Here is a 23,686-nt window from a genome sequence, read left to right on the forward strand (position 1 = left end):
GCAACCTGACCCTTGTGGGGCTTGCATACCAGAGCTCCTATAGGTCTGTACACAGAGGTACTGGGGTTGTCCAGTGGAGTTCCTAGAACCGAGGAGGTGGCCGCGAGGAGGGAGGGCTTGTTTGGCTCGGAGCCAGTGTTCCATGGAGACAACAACATATATCACCACGGGGGAGGCAAAGAGGGAGATAGGCGAGCGAGACAGAAGTAGGAATAGAAAGAGGGAGAGCGAGCTTGAAAACATGCGGCTGTGAAAGAAGAGAGGAGTGCTCATGGAGGTGCTCACAAGGCTGCTGGGTTGGCAGAGGGCAGCGAGCCAAGCTGAGGGACTGGCTGGCCGTTGGAAAAGGAGCTCTATTGGACCGATGACCGCTAAAGGGACGATAAAACCAGTTCCAACCACACTGGAAATTTGGTGACACGCCTAGTGATATGACACACACTCAAGTGCAGACTCCCTATCAGTCGTGAACATCTGGTGGGAGAAACTCAGTGAAATTGTAGCCCTGCAGCATTTGTGTGTACATACTGTTTCTTTTCTGCGTCAGCCTCTGTGAATATTGATTCGGCCGTTGTGGCAGACCGGACTGTAAGTGCCGGGTGCCTATGGGATCGGCTCCAAAGATAAGCACTTTTACTGGAGATAGATCGATGGCCTCGGGCCTCAGCAATAGGCCGACTACGCCACAAACCTGCCATCAGTGCATGAAGTGCAATGGAGGCAGCACTTCGCCACGGTGACAAGAGCAGGGGGTCAGGGGGAACCCACCTCTTCAAGGACTGGCCTCCAGCCAGCACTGAGGATGAGGCCTAATATCACCGGGCATACGTTTCATTAAAGGACAAATACTGGATATGTATGCATATATATAAATATATGTAGTCGTATTCTCTTGCACGGTCTAAACATGATTTGTGATTCTCTAAAGGAGGCCCACCGCCATCCAGAGCCGTTCTTTAGATTTAGCTAGGCTAGCTCAGGGCTGACTTTGTCTCAGCAAACTCAATCTTTTTTATGTTGAGGTAGAGGCTGGGCAAGCGAGGCTGCTCAGCGGAATGACTGCCCAGATGCTGAATCACTCTGAGGCAGAAGTATTGAACCGGTTCTAAGCAATAAACTGAATAAACACTGTACTGGATTTATTGGTCATTACTTACACAATGGTACACGACACACTGGGATCCGTGTGGTCTTTATACTGTTGTTCTGTTTTATTCCATTTCACCTCATTAGTTCAGCCAGATAAATGTTCATGTGGGGAGGGTTAGGTTTAGGGTTTTAGCCTTTAATTGACCCTGCAATTAAATATATAGTTCCAAGGATCCCATTCATTTTATTTTTTTTTTTTTGTCTTTTAAAAATGATTTCTCCTGGTGCCATTTCCATTGCGTAACAAGATAGTTGGGAAAATGATGTTTGTGTCATTCTTCTTAATCTCACTGTAACTGGATGTGGAAAGATGAATTTGTGTGCTCCAAAACAGACCTCTGATTTGCAGAACAAATCAAACCCTGACCGGATTAGGACCTTAGACACAATACGGGATGACATTACTTACACAACCTCCCACTACAGAGAAGACAGACCTTCTTTTGTTCTGGAATACCATGCAGTATACAGTAACATACAGGGTTAGGGTTAGGAATACAGGACGTTAATAGGAAGATTTCAAGTAAAGAATTATTATTGCAACCAGCAGTGAGCAGTTCATCACTAAGATTTAGTCCCCTTGTGTTTAATGTGCAGTGGACGGAGGTGAAAAAGGGCAAATGTAAGGGGACTGGAAGCCAAAAGAGGAGGAGGGTAATAAATCATTTCAGCATTGAAACCCACTGACCCGTTGCCTGTTAGAAGAACAGCTGGCATGATAGATAGTGTGAGAGGTCTATTGAGACGGGCTATCTTCTCCATCATACAGGCCTGAATCAATATTAACGAACAAGGTCACAGAGAGTCAGAAGGACCTGTAGGTGTCCTGAAGTGAATTGAGTTTCATTGCCCCCCCCTTACTGTGTTGGTGTTGTGTTGCTGATATTACCTTGTGTTCATTGCAGCACTGGACGGTGTTTACGGAGGTGTCTGAGGTGTTCATCCTGGTTCCAGCGCTGCTAGGGCTGAAGGGCAACTTGGAGATGACGCTGGCCTCCAGACTTTCTACAGCGGTAAGATTGGCAGATTGGGTGGGATTGCCTTTGTGGTGGGGGGTGGGGGGGGTCTCACTTTAGGACTTTTTGTTGACTTTAACTAACATTCTTTCACCTTCAAAGGTTACCCAATCTGTCTCATTGTCCGGCTCGTTAAAGCTGCTTGTTCTTGGGGTCGGGGGTCATGTTGCCTGCATGATGCAGGTTTCAGGCAAACTGATTGCAACATTCCTCATTCCTCTCATATTTCCACTGGTCAACCTGTTTACCTGAGCGCGCAGGTTAGTGGGCTGCTCAAGTCCAAGGACGGAGGTTTTATAACTTAGAGTGAACAAGTTGACTTTAACGGAAGATACCGCGAACCAGTACATGTGGACTAAAGTGTGACTAAAATAGTGATCATGCTAATTCCTATGTGCTGCTTTAGCCCAATCAATGATAGCATTGATGCAGTGGGCAGATAATATGAGAATGCACTGTATACAGCACATAGAATAAACTACCAGTAGTAGAATTCCATTTTTTTTCCATTATATTTTATTTCGCACCCCTTAAGATGCATTAAAGCACAACAACAATAATGGAAGTACGATAATAATAAGCATTTTGTTTTTATTATTTCTTTATTTATCTTGCAGGCCAGGAAAACCCCAAAAAAACCCTTAGGGAGCTTGAAGGAGGGTTCCCCAAAACAAAATTTTTCAATGACGTTGGAGAAATTTTAATCAGTTAAGGAGGAAGTTAATTCCATATCCTGGGACCTCTAGATGTGACACTAAATTGTGATTATGTGGTACATGATTAGGATTACCCTAATTAGCGTTCGGGTATGGGGTTAGGATTAGGGTTAGGGTTAAGGGTTAGGGAATCTCGAGAGCTGGTTGAGTTGAACAACTATGAAATTGATTATTGGCTAAAAAGAAGTTTTTAAAACATAGATTCTAACGATTTCTACTTGACGCTCCATTGACCTCTCGGTTATAATGCCTCTCTGTTAACTAGCTCCACCATTGTCCATTGTAAACCCCAGTGGGGGTCAATAACCTGACAGCACCACAGTTATTAACATAAAAGAGATTTATCCCAGTATTGCTCTTAAGCGCACCGATCCTCACATTCTTTCCACTGGCCTCTGGGAAACAGGTCGACGAAGAAGCTGATTAGCACTGCAAGCCCGGGCCCACCCAGCACGTAGAGCGCCGTTTGTTACCACCGCGGCTTCTCTAGAGTATTAGTTTAAGAGTTTTCAAATCTGGAACCGAGCGAATACATGCGCCGTTCGTGCACATGTTCGCAATTTGTCCCGGGAAATTTCTGTAAGCAAGAACCAAATTTCCGAATTCTGTTGGTTTTAGCCAAATGGTGCAATGAATGTTATGTTATTAGTTGGTGAGTTGTTATGTTGCGTTCATTCATTTACTCATTTTCCACAACTGCTTGACCACAAGAGGGTTACGTGATGGCAGGAGCATATCCCACCTGTCATTTTGGGACATCGTGGACAGGTCGCCAGTCTATCGCAGGGCTAACACAGGGAGACAAACAACCATTCTTCCTCACACTCACACCAGCACTTAATTGACCTAAGGTCAATTTAGAATCACTAATTAACCTAACGAGCATGTCTTTGAATGGTGGGAGGATGTACCCGGAGAGAACCCACGCAGACACAGGGAAAACAGGTGAACTCCGCACAGAGAAGACGACTTTGTGTTATATCGCACATATCGTCAACTAAATTCTTCCGTTGGTCTCGTGAATGCGTCCCACCAAAGCTCGTAGACAACAAATCCAGTTGGACTGGAAAAGTTAATTATTTATGTGACACCACTGAAGTTTGTCACATTTTTGGTTTTACTTCCCAAATGTCTGTGTAATGATTTGTTTAACTTTGAATGTGAAGTGCACGGTGTGACGGTGAATCAATGTCAGATCAGGAAGTTGATTCAACAGTATTTTATCGACACTTTAACACTGGTTTGTTCCTTAAGTCAATATTTGTTAGAAATGCTGTAAAATTCCCCAATTTTGGGCAAAAAAAATCATGTAATCCCTACTGCTGTTTGGCTGTAGTTTCAGTTCACACGATATGATATTTCCTGTCAGATTTTTTAACTTCCTTGTCTTTAAAAACTTGCACAAATTGAGATGTTGAATGACGTGAAATAAGCGACTGTTTCCTCAGCTCCATCCATTTTCGTGTTATTGAGCCTAATTGATTGTTGTTTGGATCATGATGCTGTTTTTTGGTGGGATTACTGGAACTTGGCAGTAGACCACACTGAAATTTAGATTAGAGCAGCTACAGAAGTCTACACATGCTCGTTTGATGCGTGTTTCAACAGCCAGCCACGTACATTCAGGTTCCAGGTTTAAAAAAAGAAAAGAAAAAGAAACTGGTAGAATATTATAAATAAAAAAGACTTAATGAAATGTACTTAGTTAGAATATCCTGGAGAAAAAAACCCTCTGTGTAATCAGATAGTCCTTCGATCAATCAGCAACAACATACATGACTTTAAGACATTTTCAGTAAATATTTTTATCGCTGTTAAATGTTCATCACATCAATCATCACAACGTAGGCCAGAGTCTGGTGCTTATCCTGAGACATTACTGTTAGCTCTCTGCTGGCTGGCCCCAGCGGGACCACGTTTCTTTCCACGCCACTGCTAATTATGAGCAGATTAGAACCACTGTAAATTTCCTAATGCGCTTATTACGGAAAAAAATCATGTAATCCCTAGTACTGGCTGGCTGTAGGAGGTTTCAGTTCACATGACTGTGTTTTCTTTTGGATTTTTACCCTTTTTGAACCTCTTTGGAAATTGTACTGAGACGTCGAATGACTTTCTCGGTTCTATCTCGTGCCTTTTCTTGTTATTGAGCCTATTAGGTTTTTTTTTTTCTAATTGAATCATCATAGTTGGTCGATAACTGGAACTTCGCAGTGAGACACACTGAAATCAGAGATGACAAGAAGTCAATACATGTTTATTTAGATAAACATACACCAGCGTTTTGAAAAGCAGAGTTTCTCCACAGTTTATGGCTGAAAGTGAAGGCTGGCATTATTCAGCTGAAAAAAACACGAGTCTGGAGGCATTTCAGCCTCTCGTGCATCTTGTGCCATCTATAAATCACGTTCACAACGTCCCTGTGAGGATCCAAACATCACTTATCCAGCCGCCCACACACAAACACATGCAAACACACACAAATCTGCAAACAAGCATCATCACAGATCATCATAAGACTCAGAGCTGTGGTTTTGCGAATATTTGACACTCATCGGTTTAGTCCATGAGTTTATGTGTTGCCAGTGTCAATGCATGTTATATAATTATAGAATTACCCCTCTACCTACAGATTAAACCAGATTTATTTTTTTTATTTTTCCTCTCATTTCCTCTAACAAATTTAAGCTATCCTGTTTGGCACCATGTGTTTTAGCTATAGAGCTCTCCAAATACAACTGTGCCATGTTTCTTAGCAGCAGTGCTGCCAGCTACTAGAATACGGCAATAGGGGATTGGAAGATCACAAAAGGAATCATCATTTACAGCAAGTGAGAAAGGTGCATTTCATAGTGCCAAGAGATGTACATTCCCACATCATCAGCGAATTTTGCTAGTTTTTGTTCACAGTGACAAAATTATATTGAGTCATTTGATGGTCAGGATTCCTGGAGGAGAGTTGTATATTGGACCATACTCTAGACCAGTTAATACTCAATGCGCCTAAATTGTTTTCCTAAATTCTGCAGATTGATAATTGCTGTGTGATAGAGTGGATCAATAGAGAATAAAGTTTGGATAAAAAAGGGACGTTGAGTATTATAAATACAGAGCCCATGACTTGAAGGGGGCTCATATTAATACCCCAGGGAACACCATAGGCGTTAAGGTCAGTTGTAAATAAAGGAAAAATGTCTTGAGAAGGAGCTTCAAAAATTTAAGGATAAAACATGCGTCTAAAATCAGTTATTTGTCTCCCATTGCGCAGGGAGTTTGCGGTTGCTCAAGCTCTCTCCGCAGATGTTTGACTTTCTCTTATCTGTGAGCTTGAAGCCCTCTTATCAGTATTTGTGGCAGACCCGTCTGAGCGTCACTGTCGTCGCAGCAGACGTCGGCGCTCCAGCTCGTGAACGGAGCAGGTTCCCCCGGTCGTATTTACGAGCGTCTGGCAGACGCGCAACTCTCGCCGAGGCACGGGCCTGCACACACGACCGCCGCTTCAGTCAGGCCTGACGCGCTGCCAGATGTATCAGATGGTGTTAGATTAAAGTGAAATGTGTGAGGAAGGGGAAGACATCGACGCCGCTGTGACTCCTCTTTATCATTAAGCTCTGTAGACTTTTTACACTTTGAAACACTTCATCAGTAAAACACTTACATACCGTTTCAGGATGCACACTATTCAGTAGCACAACAGCTGTAATGATAATAATAAAGACATTTGTTAATGCATGTGCAGCCATGAGCTGATGTAGCTGCTGGATTAACGTTTGCCTGCACATGCACGAGGCACAGAGAGGCTGCCTCACCTTTCCAATTCACTGGTAGTCGTTTATATGACCAAGTCAAACATTTACTCAGCTTTTAACTCTATTTTGGTCTCTAGCATGTCTTCAATTGCGAAGAGGTGTGTCAGTTTCCATTACGCAGCTCTAACTATGACACCCACATCAAAACATCATGAATACAATGAAAATTATGGGAAAATATTAGAATATTATGAATGAAATGTACATTATTAAAACAATATATGTGGATTTAAGTAACTAAGGAGCTGTACAGTAGTTTTTTTGAACCAATCAGAGCTCTGTACCTGAGTTGTGTTTGATTAAATGCTGCATCCAATATGTCATTTTCTTCTTTCTTTCATTGATAAAAGTCATTATAAGATTCAACCAACGCAGGCGAATCCAACAACATCTTATTTTTAACTGTCTCACAACTTTGATTACTCAAGAACAATACCACATAGAATGATTCTGATTTATTTTGTGAGGGAAATTTCAGAGTCTTGGCTTTCAAAAGAGATCAAGACCCTGAATGAGCTCCGAAATGTTCATGAACAGCTTTCAATTTACCTTGGGTACATCCTCAATAGGTGTTTCTTTTCTGCGAAAAGGCTGGAATGACAAGAGGTTAAACTTATTTCACTTCCATCATCTTCATCTTAATACTCCAAGTTGCACCAAATGCATCACTGTGCAACCGCCTGGTGTCTTATGCACTAATTCTCCTTAAACTGGTTAATTAAACCCATGCATGAGGCGGATATTCTCACTAGCAGTTTTCATGTGTCCAGATGTCTCCCATCCCTCTGCATATGTAAATGACAGAGGTCACAAAAGGAAGAGGAGATTGTCTGTTCGTGTCCTCTCACACTGAATGGGCATTAGGATCATTGCGCCGGACACACAGTAGCCCACTGTAGCCACAACCACTTGACTCTTGAGACCGGCCATGTGTGTGTGTGTGTGTGTGTGTGTGTTTGTGTGTGTGTGTTTGTGTGTGAAAGAGGAGAGATGAGATAAGTGGAGTCGGCCGCAGGGTGGGGGATCAGATCAGAGTGTCTTTGTCCAGAAAACTGATATCCCATTGTTCTGATGGAACCAAGGGGCAACAGTGTATGTGTGTGTGTCCCATACAGCCACACACACAGAAATGATAATAAGCTGTGTGTTGTCTCTTTCAGGCTAATATTGGTCAAATGGACACAACCAAGGACATGTGGAAGATGATCATGGGGAACTTGGCCCTCATCCAGGTAAATGAAACACAACGATGTGCTCAGCTCCGGTGTCACGGAGCAGCTTTGACATTTACATCCAATAAATCCAATAAACAACCCGATAATGAGTTTATCTGCCTTTATTTAGAAGTCAGATACGTGGTGGAGGAAATACTCCGACAGTATCATACTGGAAGTGAAAGCCCTGCTTGCCACTTGACTAAAAATGTCCCTAAAGTAAAGAACATACTTTACATTTTATCAGTCACATGTATTTAAAGGAGCAGTGCTGCAGTACACTTTATCCTCCTGAGACCCTGCGTCCTCATATGGGGACATTAAGTTTGAGGTTTGTGGCAGCTTCAGATTCTGCTGCATTTAACTTTTATCGTCTTAACTAGATACTAGTTGGTGTAAAGACACGATTGCGTTCATTTCAGCGGATTCAGTCTGTAGCATCACATAACAAAAGTGGACAAGGTACAAAACCTCATCAAATTTTACGGTTCAAACTTGTTTATTTTTGATTATTGACTTTTCTAGTTTAATATTACACGCAAATTCCATCAGTCGTAATGAGTTGTAATATAAGGTATAACGATAATTAGTTCAGATGTGAAAATTATCAGTTTTATATTTTGACTTTGTTATAATATTGAGTGAAATAATCCCCATGTCCACACATGAGGACAAAGACGATGCTTAGTTTTTATACTTTCTTAGGTTCTAAGAATCCCAAATAAAGAGAAATGGAGAAATTAACAATGCATAGCAAATAAAGGCTCAGGTCTCAGGAGGTTAAAGATCAGAAAGAGATTGGGTTGCCAAGTTGTGTTTGAGTTGAATGGAAAATGGAAAAACCTCAGCCCCGCCTTCCCCTTTTTTCCACTAAATCATCATAATTTGTACCGAATTGTGTTTTGTTGCCCACTGATTCCCAACTGGAGGGGTCAAACCTCTTCCAGTGCTATAGATCTGTATTGTCGGGGGTCTCTGGGTCCTATGGGTTGAGGGGAGGGGCCTCTGTGGATCATCCCACAGATACTTGATCAGTTTGGGATCTAGGAAATTTGGAGGCCAGGTCAACACCTTGTGCCGTTCTTCATGTTTTTTTAGTTGTTCCTAAACTAGTTTTGCATCTGTGTCAGGCTGCTTTCTATTGGGGGATGGTATTGCTATGGGGTGGGGGTACCTGGTCTAGTCTAGGTGGGTGGTGCATGTCTAAGTAACATCCACCATGAATGAATCCCAGGTCCAAAAGTTTCCCAGCAGAACACTGGATTGTCCCAAGTTGGTCAGTGTTATTTACTTCTCCTGTCAGTGGTCATAATGTTAAGGCTGATCGGTGTCTACTGTCCAGTGGAGTAGCACTAGAGGGTTGCAGGTTTCTCCAAACTGTACAGTTTAATCAGCAAATTGGCTTACAGTAATTACTGTCTAGGTCACGTTTCTATGACCAATGCATTTGCTGAATTTCATGACGTTTCCTTTCGTTGACTCAGCCTCAACAGCATAGTCTCAGTCTTTGTTGTTTGGGAAAACAGTAGCTTTCTTAATTGTGTTGACTCGATAAAAGAAAAGTGTGACGTTTATTTGACAGTTCTGGAATCGAGTTACTGTCAGACCTTGAGACGGTTCCAAGTGCACTGTGAGGTGTGTACAGTAAACAAAGAGAGCGGTCATATAGCCATAACACATGTACAGGGTGCTCAGACCTTCAGAGGTCACTGGGATGTCGGTCGAGGCTGAAAATCCCTTGTGAGCCAAAAGCAGAGACATAGTGAACCCTTAATGTACTTGCACTCTCCCGTGCTACTGATTTGTTTTACATGTACATAGAGTACCCACGGGTATAAAGAAGCTGTCCGGATTGAGACGTTGGCCGTGGTGAGTCAGTCAGCTCTCCTGATGGGCTGTCATTTGATGTGGGCTCGCGGTTATGTAATGTTTTGTGAGTCTGTGGTTCCTGGAACACTTTAAACCGGTGCTGGCCGGGTGCTCGCCCCTAAATAGGGTCAGCATGCACTCACGCTGGGTCACGTGGGTGCTGCACAAAGACATTTCAAGCAGCTGATGTGGTAAACTTATCATTTGTTGTGGGTAGTCGTGACAAACTACTGGCACCGTGTATTTTGGAACAACATAATGTAAAGTGCATAGGGTTTACTGTCTGTATATGTGAAGTACATGCTCGGATGTAACGGCAGAGTTTCATACTTCTGAGGTCAACGTGTTCGGTGTAATCGAGCTGCACAAACCATTTTAATGTGTATTTATATGTGTGTGTGTGTGTGTGCGTGTTCAGGTCCAGGCCACGGTGGTAGGGTTCCTTGCCTCCATAGCTGCGGTGATCTTTGGCTGGATCCCAGAGGGTCACTTCAGGCTGGGCCACGCGGTGCTGCTGTGCGCCTCCAGCGTAGCCACCGCCTTCATCGCTTCTCTGCTGCTAGGTAAAGCCACCAAAGGGGAAGTAAGGGATATTCCGAGTGTAAACAGCTATTCATCCATCAGTCATGCCAGGGTTTAATGTAACTCTCGTTCGCCGGGGGGCTAAAGTTAGCCCACCGGCTATCCCGAGTTACATCTCTCCAAAGCTCGTATTTCATCGGAGCGCCTTTTAAGCTTCTAGGTTGGCTCCACTGAATGGCATTCGGCCAGATAAATTACATAATCAGAACGGTAAGGCAAGCGACGTGGTCGTGAGGTTCAACACAACGTGCAGTTGTCTCGCTGACGTGGAGTTGAAACATGGTGAAATGCATCAGTAAATGCAGTGAAAAATGTGGATTAACAGATCAAATTAAGGAGAATTGAACTCGACAATGATCCATAGGAACTATTATGGATTTGGAAAAGTGGATAAGCCTCATTTTCAGTTAGTTTTAGGTAATTTCAGTTCTGATAAATGTAGCTAAATAAAAGAGGCTAATGCTAATAGCTTTACTTTGAAGTAGAGTTAGACATACAATACTGTAGCGTTAAAAGGACGACGAGGAGTGATCACAAATATTCAGTTTATTATTTTTTTGTTATTTATTGTTGGAACTGAAATAGTTACTGTCGGCCGTAACTACACCAAAACAACAACATCCACAAACTTATCTGACAGCCCTCCAGAACATTACTTAAGAAGTATCAAAAATACATCTTAAATTAATATTACCTGACACTAAATGTGAACAACAGCACCAGGTTTCTGTGTCTGGATTCCAGTTGTTTCTTCTAATGCAGAGATCCATTTACTTCTCTTTTCTTTGGCAAATACCTGTAAAAAAAAAAAAAAAAATTAATGGAATGGAAAAATAATTTCCATGTAAAGCGATGAGTAGGAATGGGAAACCCAACTGGTTCAGTTCATCAACATGATTAGCATTCATGCTAATCGATTCTTTACGTGACGACAAGGAAGATGTGATGGCGTAGAGACTGAAACTTCACTTCTCCTGAAGGGACTGTAACGACGCAACCTGCAACTTATGCAATTTCAAGCAAAGGCGGCAACACCACCAACAAGCTGAAGCATTTGTCAAAGACGCATGGCATTAAATACCAAGAGTGCCACGTGTTGGACTGTCTCTGGTCAATGAGTGCAGCTGCCGCTAAGTCTCAGCAGAGCATTGCTAGTGAGGATCCTATTTGTCTACTTACACAAGCTCTTATTAAAGAAATTGATAAGGGAATCGATAGCGGCATCACTCTCAATAAAATCTTATCCATCCCCAACAGTAACCATTCAGAACTAATAGAAAGTTTAATTAATTACTTTTTTACCCTCACTAGGGATTTTTCAGTTACGTTCTAACTTGCTTCCCTTCTTCTACTCTGACACCCAGCTATTGATCTGGTTATTAGCAGCTGATTAGTAATGGGCCTAGGAGGTGCACTGTATTTGCGTGAAAATCTAGACGGGATGTTTCCCCACCCACAGATTTTTTGTTGGTCTATAGTTGCTCTGTCAGGAACTGATTATGCTCTGGCAAAGCTCTTTATACGGTGATGGTCACATAACACTGACCTTCACTCTAACCATAGACACTTCTCGATCATGTGCTCGTAGGACTGTTCAGTTCCTTGCAGATGTATTTATGTCTCTGTGTAAGTTGAAGCACGGCCCATAATTAAATCTACCAGACTCTATATTCTGATATGAACTGAGGCTAATACAAATGTTCTCACATGGTGATATAAAGCAGCAGTAATGTCCATCATTGCAACATTAGCATTTTCATGCTAATATCTTGCATGCTATTAATAACTAAACCCCAAGTACATATGAGAGTGATTGGATATCTGTCATAATAAAGAGTTCATCCCGAGAATCACTTTTTTGTCAACTGCATGGAAACCAAGCCAATAAATGATGCAATATTTCACCTAAAATGGATTCTTCTGTAGGTGCCACAAATCTCCCTTCCGAATATATTTTACTGTCTGTCCATCGGCTTGAGAATATAGCTTTATTTCAATAAACTACAACAACGTGCACTGGCAGATGGCGGCAGATTTACTTTGAATGTGTATCGAGCTGTGACACCTCTGTCCTGACATCCCCCAGGTCTCATCATGATCGGCGTGATTGTCGCTTCCAGAAAGGTCGGCATCAACCCTGACAACGTGGCCACGCCGATCGCTGCTAGCCTGGGAGACCTGATTACCCTCTCCCTGCTGGCAGGCATCTCAACAGGACTCTACAAGGAGCTAGGTACCACGAGTCACGCAACAGATTCATTTCATCGTCGGCTTAGTAGTGGCCACACATGTGCCAGTTGTCATGTCTTTGGTAACCTCTGGTCTTTTGTGGTCAGAGATCGGATCTCTCAGATGTAGGGATGTTACAATGCATCGTGAGACGGTTAAAAATCAGCTGAGATGAAAAATGAATTGCAGAGGGCGACATCTAGGTTTGAGTTCACTTGATCGACGTCATTTGTCACTACATAAAAAAAGGGATTCTCTTAAGTTGTTAAAGAGAAAATATAATAGTTTTTATATATCTAAATATACATGTTTTTTTAAATATGCATTGATTGCAAAACACACTACTAAGAATAATTAAAGGAATCTTTTACAGTTAAGCCAGTATCAGAAATTGAATCGTGAGTTGAGTGTTTCGTTACATCCAGGGCTTGACATTAACTTTTTTGGTCACCAGCCACTGTGGCTAATTTTTTTCCAAAGCCACTCAGTATTTTCACTAGCTGCAATTTTGTTGTTGGGAAATTATGTTTAATGTGATTAAAGCTGACTGCGGCGTTTACTAGAGCTAGATTTGGGCTGCCGTATCGCTCAGTCAGGCTAACTCCGGACTTGATTCCTGTCTGTCTTCAGCTGTCCCTATCTAATACAGATGCAAAATCCCCCCAAAAAATATCGTTAAAAAAAAGAAAAACAGTAAGAAGACTCTTGTACACACATATCACATTTAACACTACAGGTCACAGGTGTCTATCTCGTTGCCATTGGTAATTGACCAATCAGAATCGAGTATTCAAGAGAGCTACGTTCTAATTTTTGTTACACAGGCTTTTCTTTTTCTTTGTCTCCTCCTCGGGTTTTCGGACACCTTCAACATGCCGCCACATTGTCACTCCACCGCTTCACAACCATGTTCTCCCCAGAGAACATGGTTGACGTCGGTCACGAATGGACCAGTTCTCATCGGAGTTGTAGCGTCCGAGTCTTCACTTCCTTGATTCACCCGTATTTGGCCTGTTGGCAGGTGTTAATGTCAAGCCCTGGTTACATCCTTACTCAAATGTGAACACAATGGGAGTGTTCCCGGCATTTACGTGTTTTAATAGCCCAGATCAGATCTGAACGTCAGGTCTGACCAGGAACTTAAATTACTCCTAAAATGACCATTTTGCTGACTGGTTTGCTGCAAGTCGTCCCTGATGGAGGACTGAGCAGTCCTCCACAACAATCTTAAAGTATTCCTCTAAATAGTAACTTCAGTTAACTCCCAGATGTCTTTCCAACATTATTTGTGGAGCGATAATTCATAATAGAGCCATCATCGAGGCTCCCGAGGCCTTTATTACCTTTGAAGTTATAAAAGGGAGCAGCATGTGTAAAATGCAGCTCAGCGTCCGCCTGTGCGCAGTAAATAAGGATGAAAGCCTCCCACGCCTGACCTCGCTGCGTTTTAGGGCGAGAAGCTCCGCAGCTATTTGGCTCTATTGTTAGTTCTGTGATGGTATCTTCACCAGCGACACACCCAGCTCCACCAGGCTCCCCACTGTTCCATCACGTCCACACCACAGACTGAGAGAGACAGACAAACACTGTCACCCTCCTCGGTGTGTGTTGTAATCCCGTCAGAGTCTGTGAGCTTCACTCTCTGACTCACTTTGAACGCCGCAGTCGGGGCGCTATATCGAACCCGTTTGGGATATTTTGACTGGGACGCACACAAACACAGCTGGTGTGTGGGTCTTGTAAGTGGTCACTCTCCTTATATGTTGTGTTTGTGGTGGGTTGAAGTCTCCAGCGGCGTCGGATGAGCTGTAACGCTGCCTCCCGCAGGATAAACAAGGGAACTCATAGGCAGCCCTCAAAAGCTTTAGGCTCATATTCACTGATCAGCCACAACATTAAAACCATTGACAGGAGAAGTAACATTGACCAACTTGTGACAATACTTTGTTCTACTGGGTAACTTCATGTTTAAGTCACTTCTTTTTTTGTATGAAAAAGGTGGCTGTAATGTCAGCTCTAGCTCTATAGCAAGCTCCTATTACATTCAAAATGTAATAGATTTGGAAGATTAGTGCTACGCAGAACGATTCTGTTGTTTTGTCTGTGATAAACTCATTGCAAATTGCTTTAAATAATAACATAAAACAAGGATCCTGAGCATTTTTCACCTACTATATGTGTTCTATATTAAACTCAGTCTAGTGCTATTTATAAATATACATTATTATTATCGTTTTGCATTCAATATTGAGCTATCCCTTATCCCTTTACTAAAATATGTTGGATTCATGTTAATGTGTATTTAAATTTGTGGGCACCATGACATACAACATAAAATCCAATTCAGGAAATTATAAGGAAAAAAGTGACTGTACAGCAGTTAAATCCTCATTATAGTCAGTGATAAAATAAGATAAAATAACGTTACTGTGTTTGCTTACACATGAAAACGAGTCCTCAAGTCTTATATATAAGCAGATCTAAGAATAAAAAAACAGTGATAAAAGTAATGTACACAAAATTAAAACACTCAATAAATCCCATATACTCAGTAAATCAATAAATAGTGTAATGCAGTGGATTTCAGAGCAGATAAAACCAGAGCAACCACTTTCTGCAGAGCGTGGCAGCATATGATGGAGTTCGATGCTGAATCATGGAGTTTACCAGTCTGAAAGCCTCACGTGACTTTTTAACTCCGGTGTGGAAAATCATGCATAGATTTCTCAGAAGAGCATCATTATCTGCCTGAATGTGCTCGGTGATTAAATCAATTTTTTTTTCTCTTCTTGTGTTTCGTCCCATTCAGATTACAACGACTACGCCAACCCGCTGGTGTGCGCAGTGTTTGTGGCGATATGCCCCCTATGGGTGCTCATAGCCAGGAAGATCCCATCCACCAGAGAAGTCCTCTACTCCGGGTGGGAGCCAGTCATCATTGCTATGGCCATCAGCAGGTAGGGGTCATTGTGATCGTTGCTTTGGCCGTCAGCGTTAGGGATCTTAATTAAATCCGCTCAGACAAGGCTGCATCCCGGTCTGCACAAGGCTCGCTGAGGGAGGTGAGGTGCGAAAAACTAGCCCATGTGGTCGGATCTCACGTAAGAGCTAGTGTTGCACAAACTGCTAAAAACCCACTGTTTTCAGACACGGCTAACTTGACCCCCGTGGATATCTGAAAGTGAATAGAAAACACATATGAGAGTCAGAATTGGACCATTGACAAATTGAAGAATGCGGCCTGCTCTGAAGGACTCAGGTTTTCTTTCATTCTTCATTTTCCACAATGTAATATGGGTTTGATGCTCTGGACAATATTCTGCTGGAAAACCTTGGGTCCTAGCATTCATGTGGACTTTAAAACACAACACGTAGACCCCATTAGCTCGCTATTGTTATTGTCAATGTACAAGTACAATGAAATTCTGATGGAGCAAAACCATTAGATGCCAAGAAGCAAGGCACTTAAAGACTTAAAACTTAAATACTTTTTACAAATCTGCAAAACTCTGCAGTTGAGACCTGAAGGAACAATAGTAATATGCAGGAATTTCCATGTTCCAGACTGACGCGTGCAAGTCAACAGATCGGATAATTACTGCAGCTGGGAATGTCTGGGGTAATTGTCCAGTTGCCTGATTGTCCTTCATGGCAGTGGTATTCTCTGATGACAGTGGATATTTCCGTGTTTTCAGGAACATGACAAAACTGTTCAATGGGATGACTTTAGATTTCTCAAGTCAGTCATTAAGACCACCGACTTTGCCCTGCTTTCCTAGGTCATGACAAATAATGAGAGCTAGGAACACAGGAACTCTTGGGTCTAACACTCCCAACTAAGATCACACTGGGATAATCCAGATGATAACAGCCAGGGCATAAATGGAACAACCCAATGCCAGAGTCAAAATGGGGGGGTAAGTCTGAAAGTGGTGGAAGCCTAGATCATGTGGGACTTTCCGATACAGACTGCCACGGTTGAAATGGCTGCTTTCTGATGATCAGTTTTGTAGACTTCCTAGAAGCCATCCTCCCAAAACGACAGAATGGCTTCTAGGAACAACATCTGAGATCTCTCGCCAGAAGAGTGCAGCACTAGGAACATGTACGATACTATGCAGGAAGTACAGTAATAGCATTTATCAAGGCTATATTTGTATCTAGGGTTTGACCAGCTGGTGCAATCATCCTTCCGAGAACAGAGTGTGGTTTCAGACATATATCAGGAATACTGCACTTGAGATTATGTTGTTAGCACCTGTGCAGGTGCAATTTATGGATCACACATTGGTATTTTTGGCCAGTTGCTTTTAACAGATTCAATAATGTCTTTCCACCTGGTAACAGTGTTTTGACAGACGATGGATAGAATGGAGGGATGGGCATCTCCTCTTCTCACATTTATGTCCGGTTTTATTGAATTACAAGTTTTTCTCTCCTCTGTCTTTCAGTGTTGGAGGTCTGATCCTCGACAAGACTGTCACCGACCCCAACTTTGCCGGAATGGCCGTCTTCACACCAGTTATCAACGGTGAGGAGTCATAAAACTAAACGGTATAGAGCTAGGACATTGATAGAAATGTGGAGAAATGTGTGACACAGTGTGAGCTAGAGAAAGAAAATGTACATGGGTAATGGGGATATTGATTAGTATATTGATTACTGATAATCTAATACAACAAATCTGTGCTGGTGTTTAGTCAAACTTAGTTAGATTTGTGGTAGTGTCTGTGCAAAGTGATCATGCGGCTCAAAAACACCAGAAGGTGAAACTTGTGTTCATGTTTTCCATGTTTTCAACCCCTCTATGTGCACACCAGGCGTGGGAGGCAACCTGGTGGCAGTTCAGGCCAGTCGAATCTCCACCTATCTCCACATGAACGGTCTACCCATGGGGGACCCCAACCCCACCCCCAGGAAGTGCCCCACACCCTGCACCTCCTTCTTAAGCTCCAGTAAGTCGCCGGGTGGCCGTGGAATTTTCCACTGTTTCTGTCCACGCCTTATTCCATAAAAACAGCTCTGTCCAGGTGTCCGGGGGTTTGGAGACAAAAAAAAAAAAAAAAAAAGCCACAAAGAGACACAAAACAACCACAGAGAGATTCAACAACAACAACGTTAGCCAGACAAAGTGGCACAAACACAACTAGGAAAAAATGATTCCAACACATGCAAAAGAACTACCGAGTCCAAAAACAACTTTGAATAGACAAAAACAACTACAGAGAACCACAAAGAAACACAAAACAATCTCAGAAACACAACAGGACCTACAACCAACACATCTCATCTTGTTGATCCCCATCTCCTTCTCTTCCAGCTGTGAACTCTCGTTCAGCCCGTGTGCTCTTCCTCCTGGTCGCCCCGGGTCACCTCGTCTTCCTCTACACCATCAACTCCCTGAGGGGGGGGCACACCACCCTGACACCCATCTTCATTAGCTTCTACCTGGCTGCTGCACTACTGCAGGTACATGCACCCTCATCCCGTTTGTCACGTTTGGTGCAGTTAAAGAAAAGAAAATGATCAAGTAATATAAGTATAATATTAGAATAAAGCAATTCTCTAAGTAGAGCTCAGCTTTTTCCCCCTGTACTCAGTCTATAACTCTAGTGCTTCTCGCTAAGCCGTGTACGACCTTAACATTCCAGCCTTTTTTCAGAAAAACACCTATTCAGGACATAACCAAAGTAAATTGAATGCTGTCCATGAACAGTTTGGCGCTTATTCATGCTCTTGGTATTTTCTGAAAGCTAAGACTCTGAAGTTTCTATCACAACAGAATCACTCGAAGTGGTTTTGTTCTTGAGGAATCAAAGTTGACACACAGTTAATAAATAAAAAGTTTTAGGGTTCGTCTGAATTTTTTAATGCCTTCAGAGGAAACGGAGGACAGAGGTCAACTAGATAACACAAGATTATCAGAGTACAAGGTCTTACCTACTTCGAGTTCACGCATTGGCCACTTCATGCTTGATTTTTGAGGTTAGGAATGTAATGGGTGATGTCACGATGGGTTTGTCCATAGTATATACAGTCAGTGTGTCTAATGTGGTCTATTACTGTACCATGAAGAACTGGCCTAATGTTGTCTAATGGGATAATGTGGTAATGTGTATGTTAGCAAATGCCTGAGTCAGAACTAGAGCTCTAATGCTTTAAATATATGTTCACATTTGTTTACAACTGTAAACAAAGGCAAGGAACTATATATATATATGGTTAATTAATTCATCTCGATTTTCTCCATGAAAATGATAAAATTAGAAAAATTTCACAAAAATAAAAAAGTCTTCTTGTGATCTACAATAACATTGTAGGTTTAGAATTTAGAATTTCCAAGTATTTCAATGCAAACTAAACTAAAACCAAAGGGTTAAAAGACATAAAAGAAATGTAGTGACACAGCATGTACCACAATATACAACATAATTTGCATTAGCTATGGTTCAATCAGTCAAGCTATCTTATTGTTTACTGCTTATGCATTTAACTTCTCATTTGTTAAAACAGTTTTTTCGTTCAAATGTGAGAATAGTTGAATTAGTGTTGAACTCCAGGGTTAATTGTATGAAATGTTCAGAAACCTTGTTGTAAACCAAGTTTCTTTCTGCTTCCTCCAGGTCATCATCCTCCTGTACCTGGCAGACTGGATGGTCCACTGGATGTGGGGTCGAGGCATGGACCCCGACAACTTCTCCATCCCCTACCTGACTGCCCTGGGTGACCTGCTGGGGACCGGCTTCCTCGCCCTCTGCTTCCACATGCGCTGGTTCATCGGAGACAGAGACAGTAACTTGGGCAACTAAACGCACTCACAGACAACACGCACAAAACAAAACAAACAAAACAAAAAAACTTCCACATACTGTACGCTCGCACGCACGGACAGTGACGAATATCACCTGTACGCCGGGACACTATCTGAAAGTGGACACCTAGAATAAAAAGGGCTAATCTCCTGTAGAGTTCCGATTGGTGGTTTAGAGTACGTAGCGTTTTGTCTGCAGGATATCAGGACACTGTTGCGCCGATGACACAGCAGCAGCCCAGAAATCCAGACTGTATCTTTGTTTCACCTACGGAGCAATGGAAACCTACGTATCTCCACCTCAACCACCCAACAAACCTCCAAGCTGTCATGGTTTCAGCACCACAGACTCTACTACTCCTCCTCCTATACTTTGCTTCGTAACCGAATCCTGCTACTTTATTATGATTGTCGGAAAATAATGCATTTGATATGAATCTATATCTGTTCTATGTGCACGGCCAGTCCTCATTATTTTCAATGGGGACCATAGCCCTCCTGTTTTTTAAAGTCAGACTTTAACACTTGAAACCACAATGGCAAAAGACAGCAAAAAAAATCTATCCAGTCGAGCCTAGAATGCTTAATCACCAAGTGCTTTGTCATATATATATATACAGAATAAATATCACATGAAGGCCAATTTCTGACTTAGTCGAATGCGTAGGCGATTGCTTTGGCCTTGTAGGAAACAGGGTCGCGAGGGTTTACTAGGGGACTGGATCACAAACAAAATCTTTTCTGGTGCCACTTCCATGAGCAGGTGGCTTAATTTGAATCTGCACAGAGGCAGGAAGTTCAACGCTGTAATTCCCACTATTGTTTTTCTATTATTATCTCATCATCCACTACAAGAACGGACTTAACCTCTGATTCTGTAAGTGGGCCAGAATTGCCTCGTTAGTTCCTGTTAATAAGGATTGTGTGTTCACTCAGGCCTCAGAGCCCTCTGCTCAAAATTACTACTAGAGTTTTGGGCCAAATCTACTAAATACGGCAGTCATGAGAAGTCTTCACTGAGCGAGATGAAGTCTGGCACATCAAAAAAATAAATAAATAAATAAAACACTGGAAAATGTGGAATGTGTTTGGAAAAAGGCAGTCGGTGAGGTTAGCTGAGGGCTTATTTGTTTGTGGGCTGTTCCGGCACCAGTCCCCTTGTCTGAAACCATCTGCGAACTCTCTACCGGAGCAGCCGAGTTGTTGTCGTTCGTTGTGTTTCCCAAGCTGGGGTTACAGTAAGTGAAAAGAGGCTCAACACTGGAACAAAGCGACAGAGCTTAGCCAACTGAAAGTTGCCTCAGCCAGGATGCGCTCACTCAGGATCAGCTGGCAAAGTCTTAACACCAGATAAAAGATGACCTACTGGTGGATATTTGAATTCGTTTATGTCGCGTAGACCCCGTTAGCAACATAGCAATGACGCTCAAAGGCATATTTCGTGTATTTTAGGTGTTGGGACTGATCTGTAGAGGAGGATTTAACAAAAGATCAGTAGAGTTCTTCACGGTGTCCGGAGAGCCCAGTCACACCAGCACTAAAGGAGGCCCAGTACGCACCAGATTAGCGATAGCGTAAAATAAAGACAACAGTTGTTTTTTATTAGCTGTGTGGCGCTTCCCTCTTTAATTAACCCTTCTGTTGAAATGTAAACTGCTACAGTTTACTGTTAGTAGACCTTTAGGAGACAGAAATGCACCCATCTGTGTCCTGCTAGCGGCCACAGGGTGCCTAAGCTAAAGCTAGCTATCGGTTAGCATGCCTCTTTAGCTGCAGAGCATTTCAGCACCTCTTATCTAGCTGAAATGTTATTCAGTCCCGATGACAAAAAGGGGACAGCGTGGAGAAAAACAAGAGTGTATCTATTGTGAGTGTCTAGTGCTAGCCTTTTTATCCAGTTTGCTAACATACACTCAGAGCTTGTGGGTAGAAATGTAATGAGTTTTGACATCATCGTCAATTTTTACTGCTAACCAGACCATCTTGGCAACGATGACCGCCCACTGAACCGGTAGTCGATGACCTATTAGCATTGCAAATATGATTGCTTTGATTTAACTCTCAAATGCGCACACACAAATTCATGTTGCTGTCCCAGTTCCTGCTGTGACCGGGCTCTGTGGCAGATTTTTTTTTTATTAGTTTATTAAATTCTGTAAAAGTGTGTTGTTTTCCTCTCGTCACACATAAAAATGATAATAATAATAATAATAACATTAATAATAATCTATCTAATAAGTGAGGAACATGACTTTTTGAAAGTTAATAACGGGATGATTAATTAAGGGGTGAATTTGTAGTGCTACGTTGTTGTAAATGCCCACACATCCCCCAACGTCGGCCATCAGGTGAAGCTGACTCTGTCTTTGAGGGCTTACAGATGAGGAGGAGAATGAAAAAGTACGTCATGAGCCGTTCCGACAGACTGTACCAAGTGCAGACGTTAGCCTGGGAGAAAACTGCATGTGACTTATGGGCGCTTGTCTGTTTCAAAAGGGGGCCAAAGTGCATGTGCGGGGCACATAGTGTGAATGTGCAAAACTTGATTTCTCTTGCCTGTTTCAATCTTTTGTTTTGCTCACTTTGTTTTTTTTTTTTTTTTTTTTTAATTAATTTAAAATTGTGATTCTACTTCAATATTCCTTTCCTCCTTTCCCCTTATGTTTTTAACGCTTCATTATGATTGTTTTGTGTCATGAAACAACCACTGTAAAGCTCTAAAGAGGTTCATCTCCGCTGGTCAAGAAAAAGCAAAGTACTGTAATCCTCAAAACGGCCACCAGAGGGCGACGCAGAGACGATCTTGACTGGACAGCCTCTCTGCGTGTGTCCTCACAATTCAAGCCCTCAAACGCCAAGTGTCCATTGTCATCTTGGCTGCTTTTCTATGCTGTTTATTGTTAAAAAACAAAAACAAAGCATCCATCCGTCCACTCCCACTCTGTATCCTCTCTTCTCTAACTGACCAGGTGCCAGCGTTCTGCCTCTACGTCAATGGAAAGTTGTGAATACTTCTACAAGGGGGCAAGAAATGCTTTGTCTATTTATTTTTAGAAGCACACAGAGCAAATTGTACATACTATATTTATTCTATATATAAGGTTGTTTATTTTGTCATTTCATTTTGGCTCTGTTTCTTTGTCACCATGTTGTTGTCAGTTTCCTCTTCTCTCTCTCCTTTTTTTTTTTTTTTTGTTTTTTCCTTTTTCTTTTTGCAAAAGGCCAGTAAAGCTTTTTGGCGCTCTCCACGATGAAATGGTGGCGAGGCTAATGACTAGCACAGTGCCTAATACCAGTCTTCACACACCTCACACATACAGTGTGCTGCCGTCTCGCGCGAGGCAAAGCACACTTACTGTATAAGACATAGAAAAAGGCCTTAACCTATCAGAGCCGAGCTCGACTCAGAGTAACCAATCAGGAGCCGGGCTCGCCACAGAGTAGCTCTCTTTAATTAGCTTTGATTAATAATTAAAAAAAGAAAAAATGTGCAGTTTGTTGATTACGATGTGTAACGTGATAGTGACTTTATGTGACATGACGGTGGGGACGACGGCTTGCAGCGTCAGTAACAAGCTTCGGTTCACACGATTCTGCAATTATGAGGATTTGAAAGCTGGAAACTTCACTTCAGGCTGCTTCACAGGGCATCTGTGGAGTCTGGAATCATGTTAGAAATAGTATGCAAACCCACAAATACACCAGAAAACCTAAAAAAAAAAAAGAAATAAAAAAAGATTCCAGATGCTCCCGCTCTGCATCTAACAAACATAGCCAGCCTTTGAAAACCCTGTCGCCCGCCCACGGCCTCGTTAACCTCAGAGCTTCAAATCCTCGAGCCCCCTGAACTCACAGGGAACCACGCTGACCCTCAGGCTGACAACATCCACGTCAAGATCAAGCCCTGGACTCTAAAAACGCCCCCAACAACGGTCTCTTGTCAGCTCTGACGCCTTTAAAGGAAGAGTGGACGTAAAAACACGTGTACCACACATGTCTCACCGGGTCTGAGGTCTTTGCATCCTCTGTGTGTTCTTCTTGTAAAAGCCCTCCTTCTGTGAGGCAGGAGGAAGGCTTTCTCCCTGCAGGACTTTGTACATTGCTGGAAATAAAGGACTATATTATTTCATACCATCCCTCTGTCTTGGTGTTGTTGTTTTGTTTTTGTAAAGACACACGGGTTATCTTTATTTTTACAGTCACAGCAGGGTAAATTATTGCAGTTTAAAGGTCCCATATTATATAATTATTTCTACAATTTCATATAGATATTCATCAGAGATTCATCATT

The 23,686-nt window shown here is 42.3% G+C and overlaps 1 protein-coding gene across 2 annotated transcripts in view; it reads left to right on the forward strand.

Annotated features, from left to right (window-relative positions):
• Window positions 1-23,531, forward strand: part of slc41a1 (solute carrier family 41 member 1) — a 29,436-nt gene extending 5,905 nt beyond the window's left edge. For both annotated transcript variants that reach the window (XM_047582834.1, XM_047582835.1), the window contains exons 3-11: window positions 2,055-2,162; window positions 7,851-7,922; window positions 10,192-10,336; window positions 12,442-12,588; window positions 15,394-15,541; window positions 17,036-17,115; window positions 17,405-17,539; window positions 17,905-18,053; window positions 19,208-23,531. In XM_047582834.1, coding sequence (XP_047438790.1) covers window positions 2,055-2,162; window positions 7,851-7,922; window positions 10,192-10,336; window positions 12,442-12,588; window positions 15,394-15,541; window positions 17,036-17,115; window positions 17,405-17,539; window positions 17,905-18,053; window positions 19,208-19,393 — 1,170 coding nt within the window. In that variant the 3' untranslated portion in view covers window positions 19,394-23,531. The remainder of the gene's footprint in view (window positions 1-2,054; window positions 2,163-7,850; window positions 7,923-10,191; window positions 10,337-12,441; window positions 12,589-15,393; window positions 15,542-17,035; window positions 17,116-17,404; window positions 17,540-17,904; window positions 18,054-19,207) is intronic.
• The last annotated feature ends 155 nt before the right edge of the window (window positions 23,532-23,686 follow it).

Source organism: Mugil cephalus, chromosome 4, assembly GCF_022458985.1.
Source record: "Mugil cephalus isolate CIBA_MC_2020 chromosome 4, CIBA_Mcephalus_1.1, whole genome shotgun sequence".
Taxonomy (NCBI): domain Eukaryota; kingdom Metazoa; phylum Chordata; class Actinopteri; order Mugiliformes; family Mugilidae; genus Mugil; species Mugil cephalus.